At 41.4% G+C, this 12476-nt stretch overlaps 1 protein-coding gene across 6 annotated transcripts in view; it reads left to right on the top strand.

Annotated features, from left to right (window-relative positions):
- The window catches only part of GNE (glucosamine (UDP-N-acetyl)-2-epimerase/N-acetylmannosamine kinase), a 38369-nt gene extending 31399 nt beyond the window's left edge, over positions 1-6970 (top strand). For all 6 annotated transcript variants that reach the window (XM_019454501.2, XM_019454502.2, XM_053908094.1 and 3 more), the window contains 2 exons: positions 4031-4147; positions 5238-6970. In XM_019454501.2, coding sequence (XP_019310046.1) covers positions 4031-4147; positions 5238-5473 — 353 coding nt within the window. In that variant the 3' untranslated portion in view covers positions 5474-6970. The remainder of the gene's footprint in view (positions 1-4030; positions 4148-5237) is intronic.
- The last annotated feature ends 5506 nt before the right edge of the window (positions 6971-12476 follow it).

Here is a 12476-nt window from a genome sequence, read left to right as displayed (position 1 = left end):
TTCTTGTGGTTGACTTCAAGTTTCATAGCGTTGTGGTCTCAAAATATGCATGGTTGATCTCAGTCTTTTAAGGGCTGATTTGTGACCCAGTATATGATCTATTCTGGAGAATATTCCGTGTGTACTCTAAAAGAATGTGTATTCTGCTGCTTTAGGATCAAATGTTCTGAATATATGTGTTAAGTCCATCTGGTTCAGTGTGTCATTCAAAGCCATTGTTTCCTTGTTGATTTTCTGCTTAATCTGTAAATTGGTATAAGTGGGGTGTTAAAACTCCCTACTAGTATTGTATTTCATCAGTGAGTTTCTTTATGTCTGTTAGTAATTGATTTGGGTGTCCCAGGTTGGCATAAATATTTACAATTAGAACTTGATGGGTAGACTCCTTAATTATGATATAATGCCCTTCATTTCTTTTTACGGTCTTTGGTTTAAAATCTAGTTTGTCTGATAGAAGTATGGCTATTCCAGCTTTCTTTTAGTATCCATTATCATGATAGATGGTCTCCATCACCTCACTTTGAATCTGCTGATGTCTTTAGGTCTAAAATGAGTCTCCTATAGACAGGTTATAGATGGATCTTGTTTTTGTTTTTTGTATCCATTCTGATACCCTGTATCTTTTGATTGGAGCATTTAGTCCATTTACAGTCAGGGTGATTATTGAAAGAAAGATAGGAGTTTACTGCCATTATGTTACCTGTAAAGTTGGTGTTTCTGATGATGTTCTCTGTTCCCTTCCAGTCTTCATTGCTTTTGGTCTTTTTTTTTTTTTTTCCCCCAGAGTCCCTCTTAATATTTCTTGAAGGAATGGCTTAGTGGTCACAAATTCATTCAGTTTTGGGGGAAACTCTTTATCTCTCCTTCTATTCTGAATGACAGCTTTGATGGATAAGGTATTCTTGGCTACATATTTTTCCCATTCAGCATGTTGAATATATCCTGCTATTCCCTTCTGGCTTGGCAAGTTTCTCTGGGCAGATTTGCTGCGAACCTGATCTGTCTTCCTTTGTAGGTTAAGGACTTTTTCCCCTTGCTGCTTTCAGGACTCTTTCCTTGTCTGTGTATTTGGTGAATTTGACTATGATATGCCTTGGTGATGACCAGCTTTTGTTGAATGTAATGAGACTTCTCTGTGCTGCTTGGATTTTGATGTCTGCATGCTTCCCCAGATTAGGGAAGTTTTCAGCTATAATTTGCTCACCTAAACATTCTGCTCCTTTCTCTCTCTTCATTTTCTGGGACTCCTATGATAAGAATGTTATTCCGTTTTAATAAGTTGCTGAGTTTCCTAAGTCTACCTTCATGATCCATTATCTTTGCTTCCCTCTTCTTTTCAGCTTCATTATTTTCGATAATTTTAACTTCTGTATCACTGATTCGTTTCTCAGATTCATCCATTCTCACTGTTGTGACATCCATTCAGGTTTGCAGTTTGGTTATAGCATTTTTAATTTAAGCCTGACTGGGTTTTAGCTTTTATCTCTGCAGTAAGGGATTCTCTACAGTCTTCTAAGCATTTGTCAAGCCCAGCTAGAATCCTTAAAATTGTTGTTTTAAATTCTAGTTCAGACATATTACTTATATCTGTATTGATTAATTCCCTGGCTGTCATTTCTTCCTGTTCTTTCTTTTGGGGTGAATTCATCCATCTTGTCATTTTGGAGGGGAAAAAATAATAATAAAATGGAATTTAAAAAATAATAAAGGAAGCTAGATCCTTGATGTATAGCTTTAAGCTTTATAGAAGAAAAAAGATGAAGAAAAGGTAAAAAAAAAATTTTTTTTTAATTAAAAAAAATAAAATACAATAAAAAATAAAAAATTTGCTTTCTGTATCCCAGGAAAAAAAACAAACACAAAAACAAATATAGAAACGAAGCAAAGAAACAAAACCCAAGGGAAGCTAGATCCTGTTTCCCCTAGAGCTGAAGCTTTGCAGCATTCTATGATCTGTAGACCTAGTGCATGGAAGCGGTTTGTGTTGGTCTTCTGGTGGAGGGGCCTACTACTTTGATTCTCAGGCTAACTTGCTCTACCAGAGATGTGCCTGGAGGGTGCAAGGGGGCGGGCTTGGTGTATTGGCTCTGTTCTCCACTTGGTGGCTCCATTCTCTACTTGGTGGTGCTGTTTAGCTCACTGAGGTTGATCAGTGCTGATGGGCTAGGGGTGAAATGGCTTCACCCCACTCTGTAGTCTCCCGAGAGGGAAGTTTGTGCCCCACAGATGTGCAATCAGTCATCCTCCTGTGTCCCCAGATTCTGTCAGCTCCCCACCTTCATTCACCCTGTGTCTGCGCTGTCCACCTGCCATATGGTGCCACCCTCCTGGGTTTTATCTCAGACACAGCTGTGTTTCAAAACCCCACACTTCAGAGACCCCTGCGTCTTGGGACCTGCATTGAATCCTGTGGGACAGCATTTTGCTGCACTGTGGCTGGTGCCAGCTTGTCCTAAGCAACAGTTGCGCGACTGTGCAGCAGCAGTGGCTTAGAGTTTATGGTAAATTGCAACACGCAGCCAGCATCTTTGTTTCTGTACTGGTGAATGGGGCAGCTCAGTGGTACCCACCAGGGCTTTTGCCTGCTTGAGAGGCCATGTTGCCTCTACCAAATGCACTCCAGGGGATCCTCAGACCACACTGCCCGCTCCGGGGCTCTGCCCTGCTTCCTCGAGGGAACTGACCTCCAAAACTTCAGACTCTGCACTCCACCTTCTCCTTTTTCCCCATCATTGGTTTTGGGGAACAGTTTTTTTTTGTGTAGTCCCCTGCATGTATTTTCACTCTTTTATTTTTTTTCTTCATTCTTATCTCCCCTCCCCCTGATCAGGGATCCCTCCCCTTCACAGTGTCAGCCATTCTTTTCTTCCAACGACTCAACCTTCCACAGTTCCTACCTTGCATGGGTTGTTTTTTCTGTTCGTAGACAGGCAGTTTTGTCTTCTAAGACTTCCGGTCAATTTCTTAGGTGTTCAGAATAATTTGATACTTATCTAGCAGTTTGGGGGAGGAGGCAAGCTTGGAGTCACCTTACTCCTCTGCCATCTTGCCTTAATCCCTCCAAATGGAGTGGCTTTAAATAGTACAATTCTAGAGTGACTTCCCGTTTTCTAGTCGGACAGCTGGGGGTTGAGAATATGAAAGGAGGAGCAAGTTGTGGCAGAAGATGATGGTTGGGTGCTTATGGGACATAGGGTGGAGATGTGTAGGCAGAGCCTGGCTACAGGAGTCTGGTGCTCGGGAGAGAGGACTAGAGGTGGGGATTTGGGAATCATCAGTGCTGAGGTGGCAGTTAAACCTTTGAATTGAATGAGATTGGAGTGAGGCAAGAGTTAGAGGTGGAACCTTGCAAAAACAGTGTTTAATGGGCAGAAAGGAAAATCAGGAATGGGTAAAGTCACAGAAGCCAAAAGGGAGAGTGCTTCAGGGAGGGAATAGTTGGGAATGTCAAGTGCTGCTTTTGAGAGAGAAAATCAGAAAAAGGTATTGATTTTGGCCATGAGGACGCTATTTGAAGCCCTGAAAACTATTTTTCAACCTCATTTTTTACATTCAGCCCCCCTTAGGAGCCTGTTCAGACTTTTCTTAGTCCTGGTAGTGGCCGAGCGCTGGTAGTGGCCGAGCGCCAGCAACTGAGAACCCCTGTCAGCGTCAGTTCTTCAGGCCCTGCCGGGGAACGTGGGGCACTCGCAGTAATGTGACCTGCATCTGGGGTGGATAAAGGAAGGAGATAAATACAGAGGAGTCTGATAATTTGGGGGAAAAAAACACGTTAAGGATTCAGTTTCACGTGGAGGTGAGAAGTAAAGAAACTAGAGAGCCGGATAGGAGGCTGTGGTTGGAGTTGAGGATTTTCCAGGTGGGGAAGTTCTGGATGATTGCTAACCAAGACGGCAAGAGGACAGCGGCCTCTGGAAAATGTATGTGGACATTTGTGCGTGATAAAAAGCTTTGCAAATGTGAAAAGAAACCTGCTGCATGACTGCCACAGCCCAGTGATGACTGCTGCCTCTTGCCTCTTCTCTAACAGAAGACCTGCTCTTGGTGGAAGGGATGTCAGTGCCAAAAGACGAGGCCGTGAGTGCAGTCCATCTCATCCAAGCCGCAAAACTTGGCAACGTGAAGGCCCAGAGCATCTTGAGAACAGGTGAGCATGTGGCTCTGGGCAGCTGTGCCCTAGAGGGCCCCTCAGACTGCCCAGGGCTCCGACACGTACCCAGCCCCCCTCGGGACCAATGCATAAACTACTTGTTCATTTTATAGGAGATCTAGAGAAATACAGGAGAGTAGGAAAATATCCCTTTGGGGAGCCTGGGTGGCTCAGTTGGTTGAGCGTCCGACTTCAGCTCAGGTCACGATCTCACTGTTTGTGAGTTCAAGCCCCACGTCCAGCTCTGTGCTGACAGCTCAGAGCCTGGAGCCTGTGTCAGATTCTGTGTCTCCCTCTCTCTCTCTGCCCCACCCCCACTCTCTCACATGCGCTCTTTCTCTCTCATTCAAAAATAAACATTAAAAAAAATTGAAAAAGTATCCCTTCAAGTTTTACTCTTCAGAGATAGTCAACTATTAGCATTCCCTTCCAGTCTTTTCCAGTTTTTTTTTTTTTTTAAACATAGTTGAGAGCATATGGTGTAGTATTACCATATCTAGCTTTTTTTAAATTTTGAAGCATAACGACATTTTCTCATATTAAGAATAAATCATGAGGGCGCCTGGGTGGCTCAGTTGGTTAAGCATCCGACTCTTGATTTGGCTCAGGTCATGATCTCACAGTTTGTGAGTTTGAGCCTGCATTGGCAGTGAGGAGTCTGCTTTGGATATTCTCTCTCTCTCTCTCTCTCTCTCTCTCTCTGCCCCTCCTCCACTCAAGCGTACGCTTCCCCTCTCAAAATCAATAGGAGCGGGTGGCTCAGTCAGTTAAATGGCCAACTTCACCTTAAGTCATGATCTCATGGTTCATGAGTTTGAGCCCCACATCAGGCTCTCTGCTGTCAGCACAAGCCTGCTTTGGATTCTTTGTACCCCTCTCTCTGCCTCCCATCTCAAAAATAAACATTAAAAAATAATTAATAAACCTAAAAAAAAGAATAAGTCACAAACAGCTTTAAAAGTACCACTTTCTCTTACGTAGTATGAATGTAGTGAGTATTCTGGGCTGCTGACTCTTTCCACTGTCCTCTGGTGTTTTTGATTTGGCTCTCTCCTTGAGACTTATTTTCATTTTTGTTTTCTTGTAGCTGGAACGGCTTTGGGTCTTGGGGTTGTGAACATCCTCCACACCATAAATCCTTCCCTTGTGATCCTCTCTGGAGTCCTAGCCAGTCACTACATCCACATCGTCAAAGATGTCATCCGCCAGCAAGCCTTGTCCTCGGTTCAGGATGTGGACGTGGTAGTTTCGGATTTGGTGGATCCCGCCCTGCTCGGTGCCGCCAGCATGGTTTTGGACTACACAACTCGCAGGATCTGCTAGGCCTCCCGGGAGGGGACATGGACCAAGACTCAGAACTTCTTCGTGGAATCAGGTTGTCTTTTAGATGAGCGTTTCTTACAAAGCAAATTTGGTATTTAGCAGGTGACTTCAGCAGTTAAGTTTTTGCTTTTAGTCTCCTCTTCCAAAGTCACTTTTCCCAACCCGTTTTGGTAGATGCTGCTCTTTCTGGGGTCATTTTAGCTCAAACCCTGTAAGTACCAGTCATAATTTTCTGTGCCAAAGGAGCTGTGATAGTAGACAAGGAAGCCTTAGGACTCTGCTCACCAGACGTACCACTTAGACCTGCAGGCCTTGCTTGAGATGGGACCTTGATAACTGGAGTTTGGATTATTAATCCTTCCTACTCTGACCTTAAACTCAGATTGCAGAAAGGGATCCAGTCAGGAAACAGAAGGAAATCTCACCGTGAATGGCTAAAGTAAACTTTTTTAAAAACAGCTTTACTGAGATATTTTTAAAAGTGTACAATTTGGTAAGCTTTGACATATGTATATACCTGTGAAACCATCACCACAATCAAGACATTGGACATACCTGTCACCTCCAAATGTCATTTGCTTAAAGATGTTATTTGCTACTACTCTTGGAGAGTCTTGAGCAACTTTAGGGATCTGAATTACAGTGGCTTTAAGTGACCTTGTCCTTATCTTCTTAAGGACAGCTGAGAAGCCACTAGGACTTAACAGCCTCTGAAAGGAGATTAACCATCCCCAAAAGATCTTCGCTATGGACAAACACCTCTCCCTTCAATAACTTTTCATGCTAATGTTGAGTATGACCCTGGAGTATCTCCTAAGGCAGTGTTTGTGGAGCCCGTATCTGTGAATCTGGATTCTGGCGAAATATGATTTTGTGCTTTCATTGGTGTCTAGATACAAAGGCTAGGGTTCTTGCTATCAATTTCAACCTGGAAGAAATACGAATACCCACCATTTATTAAGTGCCTACTGTGTGCCAGGTTCTGAACTAGGTGCTCCATATACGTTATTCTAAATTCTCACAACCTGGGAGGTAGGTGTTTTAATTTCCATTTTATACAACCGCAAATTAAGTCTTGGCGCGTTTAAGTGATGGCACCTAAAGCTGTGTGGCTAGTGACTCTCAGAAACAGGATTTGCTCCCAGGTCCATCTGTGCTTTTCTGCTAAGCCACACAACCCCTCAAATAAAAACCTTGCAGAAGGTACCTATATCCTAATTTAGTTCAGACTAACAACAGCTTTAATAAGACTGTCTCATTAGCAGATGACTCAATTTGTCTTTGATGCTGTCCCTCAGTGATAAATTTAATCAAATATTCTTCTCTGCTGTGGACATTTTGCCAATACAGTATTTTGTCTAGTGACAGATTTTTATGGGTACTTTCAGATGATCTAAGAAAGCATATGCATGTTTTTCAGATTCTTATTTTAGGACAACCAGAAAGTTTCTATTGTTTCAGTGTTAGCATACAAAATAAAGTGTGAAAGAATCAATATTGCATTTGAACTACTTCCTTCCTGGTGGGTTAATGTGAATAGATAGGTTGGCTGATTCCAGGAACTCCACCGGCCCTGAAATAATCTCCAGGTCCTGGTTATTGTTGAAAAATTCCACCGTGATTCCTAGGAAGGAAGCTAGTTCTGCTTGGCGTCAGCGTCTGGGGTGAGGTGGTGTCCTGTGAAGGGACACCAGTTGTTCCTGGGCGACATCTGTAACTGCTCTGGACACCAGACGGTTGCATTGCTACCAGGCTTCATACCAAATATTTGGAAGGATGGTTCTAAATCTAAAACCAAATCTTAGTTTTTATTGAATTCACAGAAAGGATAATTAATATATTCCAACATAATTATTACTGACAGTTAAATCACATATTTATTTTAGTGTAAATATTTGTATGTTACTGTTCTGAGCCAAATTCTAAAAAAAAAATAAATATATTTCTTTGTGGAAATCCTAACATTTTTGCATTTTGTTTTCTTAATTAACTGTCTAGCTAAAATCCCTTCCCAGAAGAAATTTAGGTTGTTGCACTGCTTACTTTTTGAAGGTCATGTAACTTCTTAAGGCATCTAATACAGATTTCTTAACCAAATAATAAATCTTTGATACTACGGAGTACTGCTATATAATATTTTTATATATTGCAGATGATCACCACAGTAAGTCTAGTTAACAGCCATCACCATACCTACAGGACTTTTTTTTCTTGTAATGAGAACTTTTAAGATCGACTCTCGTAGCAACTTTCAAATATATGGTATTTGAGGTACAGGCGTACCTCATTTTACTGCGCTTCACAGATAATGTGGTTTTTCTTTTTTGTTTTTTTTGTTGTTTTTTGTTTTTGTTTTTGTTTTTGTTTTTTTTACAAATTGAAGGTTTGTGGCAACCCTGTGTCACACAAATCTGTTGGCACCATTTTCCCAACAGCATCTGCTCACTTTGTGTCTCTGTCACTAGTTGGTAATGATCGCAGTATTTCAAACTTTTTCATTATTATATTTGTTGTGGTGATCTGTGATGTTACTGTTGTGTTTGGGGGCACCATAAGCTGCACCCATATGAGATGGTGAACTTAAACCAAGAAATATGTGTGTTCTTTTTTTAATTTTTTTTTTTGTGTGTTAACGTTTATTTATTTTTGAGACAGAGAGAGACAGAGCATGAACGGGGGAGGGTCAGAGAGAGGGAGACACAGAATCCGAAACAGGCTCCAGGCTCTGAGCTGTCAGCACAGAGCCCGACGCGGGGCTTGAACTCACGGACCGTGAGATCATGACCTGAGCTGAAGTCGGCGGCTTAACCGACTGAGCCACCCAGGTGCCCCGAAATATGTGTGTTCTGACTGCTCCACGGACTCGCCGTTCCTCCATCTGTCTCCCTCCTCACACCTCCCTATTCCCCGAGACACAATATTGAAATTAGGCCAGTTAATAACCCTACAATGCCTTCTGTGTATTCAAACAAAAGGAAACGTTACACATCTCTCACTTTAACTCAAAGGCTAGAAATGAGTGAGAAGGGCAGGCCAAAAGCCGAGACAGGCCGAAGCTATGCTTCTCACGCCAGATAGCCAAGTTGTAAATGCAAAGGAAAAGTTCCTGAAGGAAATGAAAAGCTCACTTGCTACTCCAATGAGCACACATATGATAACAAGGCGAAACAGCCTTATCATTGGTATGGAGAAAGCTTCAGTGGTCTGGATAGAAGATCAAGCCAGCCACATTTCCTTAAGCCAAAGCCTAATCCACAGCAAGGTCCTAACTCTCTTTAATTCTGTGAAGGCTGAGAGAGGTGAGGAAACTACAGTAGAAAAGTTGGAAGCTAGCAGAGGTTGCTTCATGAGGTTCAAGGGAAGAGGCCATCTCCATGACATAAAGTTGCAAGGTGAAGCAGCAAGTGCTGATGTAGAGGCTGCAGCAAGTTATCCAGAAGAGCCAGCTGAGATCATTAACGGAGGCGGCTACATGAGACAACAGATTTTCAATGTAGACAAAACAGCCATATATTGGAAGAAGATGTCTTCTAGGACTTTCATAGCTAGAGAGGAGAAGTCAGTTCCTGGCTTCAAACTTCAAACGATAGGTTGACTCTCATTAGGGGCTAAGGCAGCTGGTGACTTTAAGTTGGAACCAGTCAGTGTTCATTCATATAGCATTCCAAAAATCCTAGGGCATTTAAGAATTATGCTAAATCTACTCTGTGCTCTGTAAATGGAACAAAGCCTGGATGACGGCACATCTGTTTACAACATGGTTTGCTGAGTATTTTAAGCCCACTGTTGAGGCCTACTGCTCAGAAAAAAAAGATTCCTTTCAAAATACCACTGCTCGTTGACAAGGCACCTGGTCACCAAAGAGTTCTGATAGAGAGGTACAATGACATTAATGTTATTTTCAAGCCTGCTAACAAAACATCCACTCTGCAGCCCATGGGTCGAGAAGTCATTTCAACTTTCAAGTCTTACTGTTTAAGAAATACCTTTCATCAGGCTCTAGTGCCATATATAGTGATTCCTTTGATGGATCTGGGCAAAGTTAATTGAAAATCTTCTGGAAAGGATTCACCACGTCTGGTGCCATTAAGAACACTCATGATTTATGGGAAGAGTCAAAATATCAACATTAACAGGAGTTTGGAAGAAGCTGATTTCAACCCTAATGGATGACTTTGAGGGGTTCAAGACTACAGTGGAGGAAGTGAGTGCAGATGTGGTGGAAATAGCAAGGGAACTAGAATTAGAAGTGGAGCCTGAAGATGTGACTGAATTGCTATTACTGTCATGATAAGATTTTAATGGATGAGGAGTTGCTCCTTATGGATGAGCAAAGAAAGTGGTTTCTTGAGATGGAATCTACTCCTGGTGGAGATGCTGTGAAGACTTGAAATGACAGCGAAGGATTTAGAAATTACATAAACTTAGTTGATAAAGCAGTGTGGGGTTTGAGAATTGACTCCAATTTCAAAAGAAGTTCTGTGGGCGAATATCAAATGGCATTTAAATGCTACAGAGAAATTGTGAAAAGAAGAGTCAATCAATGTGGCAAATTCATCGTCTTATTTTAAGAACTTGCCACAGCCACATCAACCTTCACCCACCACCCTGATCAGTCAGGAGCCACCAACATTGAGGCAGGACCCTCCACCAGGAAAAAGATTACAACTCACTGAAAGCTAAGATGATGGTTAGCATTTTTTAGCAATAAAGCATTTTTTAATTAAGATATGTATGTTTTTAGACATAATGCTGCTGCACACTTAACAGACTACAGTATTATAATGTAAACATTTATTTGCACTGGGGAACCAGAAGATTCACTTGACTCACTTTATTGCAGTATTCCCTTTATTGCAGTGGTGTGGAATTGAACCTACAATATCTACAAGGTAGGCCTGTATTATTTATTTTATTTATTTTTTATGTTTATTTTTGAGAGAGAGAGAGGAGACAGAGCATTAGTAGGGGAGGGACCGAGAGACAGGGAGACACAGAATCTGAAGCAGGCTCCAGGCTCTGAGATGTCAGCACGGAGCCCAACACAGAGCTCAAACTCACCGCGACATCATGACCTGAGCCGAAGTCAGACACCCAATCGACCGAGCTACCCAGGAGTCCCGGTAGGCCTGTATTATTAACTATAGTTGCCACACTGTGCATTACTTCCCCATGACTCACTTAATAAGTGGAAATTTGTACCTTTTGACTCCCTTCAGCCATTTCACCAACCCCTTCCCCATCCTGCACCTCTGACAACCACCAGTGTGTTACCTGTTCTCTATGAGCATGGTTTTTGGAGTTGTGTTTTTGTTTTTTTTTTAAGATTCTACTTAGAAGTGGAAATTTCATATGGTATTTGTCTTTCTGACTTTGCCCTCAAGGCCTATCCATGTCACAAATGGCAGTATTTCGTTTTTTATGGTTGAATAATTGTGTGTGTGTGTGTACATGTATGTGTATGTAGATACCACATTTTCTTTATCCATTTATCCACTGATGTACACTTAGGTTGTTTCCAGATCTTGGCTATTGTAAATAATGCTCTAGTGAAGACAGGGGTGCATTTATCTTTTCAAGTTAGTCTTTTCATTTTCTTTGTTAAAATACCCAGAAGTGCAATTGAACTATACATTGGTTCTATTTTTAAATCTTTGAGGAAACTTCATACCATTTTCCACTGTGGCTGCACCAATTTGCTTCCTACCAACATAGTACAAGGAGTCCCTTTTCTCCACATTCTCCCCAACCGTTTTTTGTTTTTTTTTTTTAATGTTTTTATTTATTTTTAAGACAGAGACAGCATGAGCAGGGGAGGGGCAGAGAGAGAGGGAGACACAGAATCCAAAGTAGGCTCCAGGCTCTGAGCTGTCAGCACAGAGCCTAACGCAGGGCTTGAACTCACGGATTGTGATATCATGACCTGAGCTGAAATCAGATGCTTAACCGACTGAGCCACCCCGGTGCCCCGTCTTTTTGACAATAGCCATTCTCACTGTGGTTTTGATTTTCATTTCCCTGATGATCAGGGATATTGAGCATCGATGCATCTAGCTGTTGGCTATCTGTATGTCTTTGGAAAAATGTCTGTTCAAATCCTTTGCCCATTTTTAAATCGGGTTTGGTTTTTCTGCTGGTATAGGAATTTTTACATATTTTGGATTGACCCCTTATCAGATATGATTTGCAAATACTTTCTTCCACTCATTAGGTTGCCTTTTCATTTTGTTGGCTTCCTTTGTGCACAAGCTTTTTATTTTAATGTAGTCCCACTTTTCATTTTTGCATTTGGTGTCAGATTCAGAAAATCACCAAGACTGATGTCAAGGAGTTTATTGCCTACTGGTTTCATGTCTTATATTCAACTCTTTAATCCATTTTGAGCTAACTTTTGTGTATGGTGTAAGATAAGTGACCTAATTTTCCCAACAGCAGTTATGGAATACACTGTCTTTTCTTGATTATATATTCTTGTCTCCTTTGTCGTAAATTAACTGACCATACATTCATTGGTTTATTTCTAGGCTATTCTGTGCCATTAATCTAGGTCTGTATTTATGCCAATACTCGATTACTATAGCTTTGTAATAATATAGTTTGAAATTAAGGAGCATGAGGCCTCCAGCTTTGTTCTTTCTCAAGATTGTGTTGGCTGTTTGGAGTCTTTCGGGGTCCCATACAAATTTTAGGGTTGTTTTTTAAAAATGCCATTGGAATTTTGAGAGATTGCATTGAATCTGTAGGTTGCTTTGGGTAGTGTGAACATTTTAACAACATTTGTCCAATCCCTAAGCATGGAGTATCTTTCCATTTATTTGTCTGCAGTTTCATTTATGTCAGTTTTCAGTGTACAGGTCTTTCATGTTTTTGTTTAAAAATCCCTGGGTATTTTGTTTTTGATGCTGTTTTATAAATGGGATTATTTTAATTTCTCTTTCTGGTAGTTTGTTATTAGTGTACAGAAATGCAAGATTCCTGTGTATTGATTTTGTGTTCTGCAACT

Source organism: Panthera pardus, unplaced genomic scaffold, assembly GCF_024362965.1.
Source record: "Panthera pardus isolate Hobbes unplaced genomic scaffold, ASM2436296v1 HiC_scaffold_20, whole genome shotgun sequence".
NCBI lineage: Eukaryota > Metazoa > Chordata > Mammalia > Carnivora > Felidae > Panthera > Panthera pardus.
This window is presented reverse-complemented; position numbering and strand designations above follow the sequence as displayed.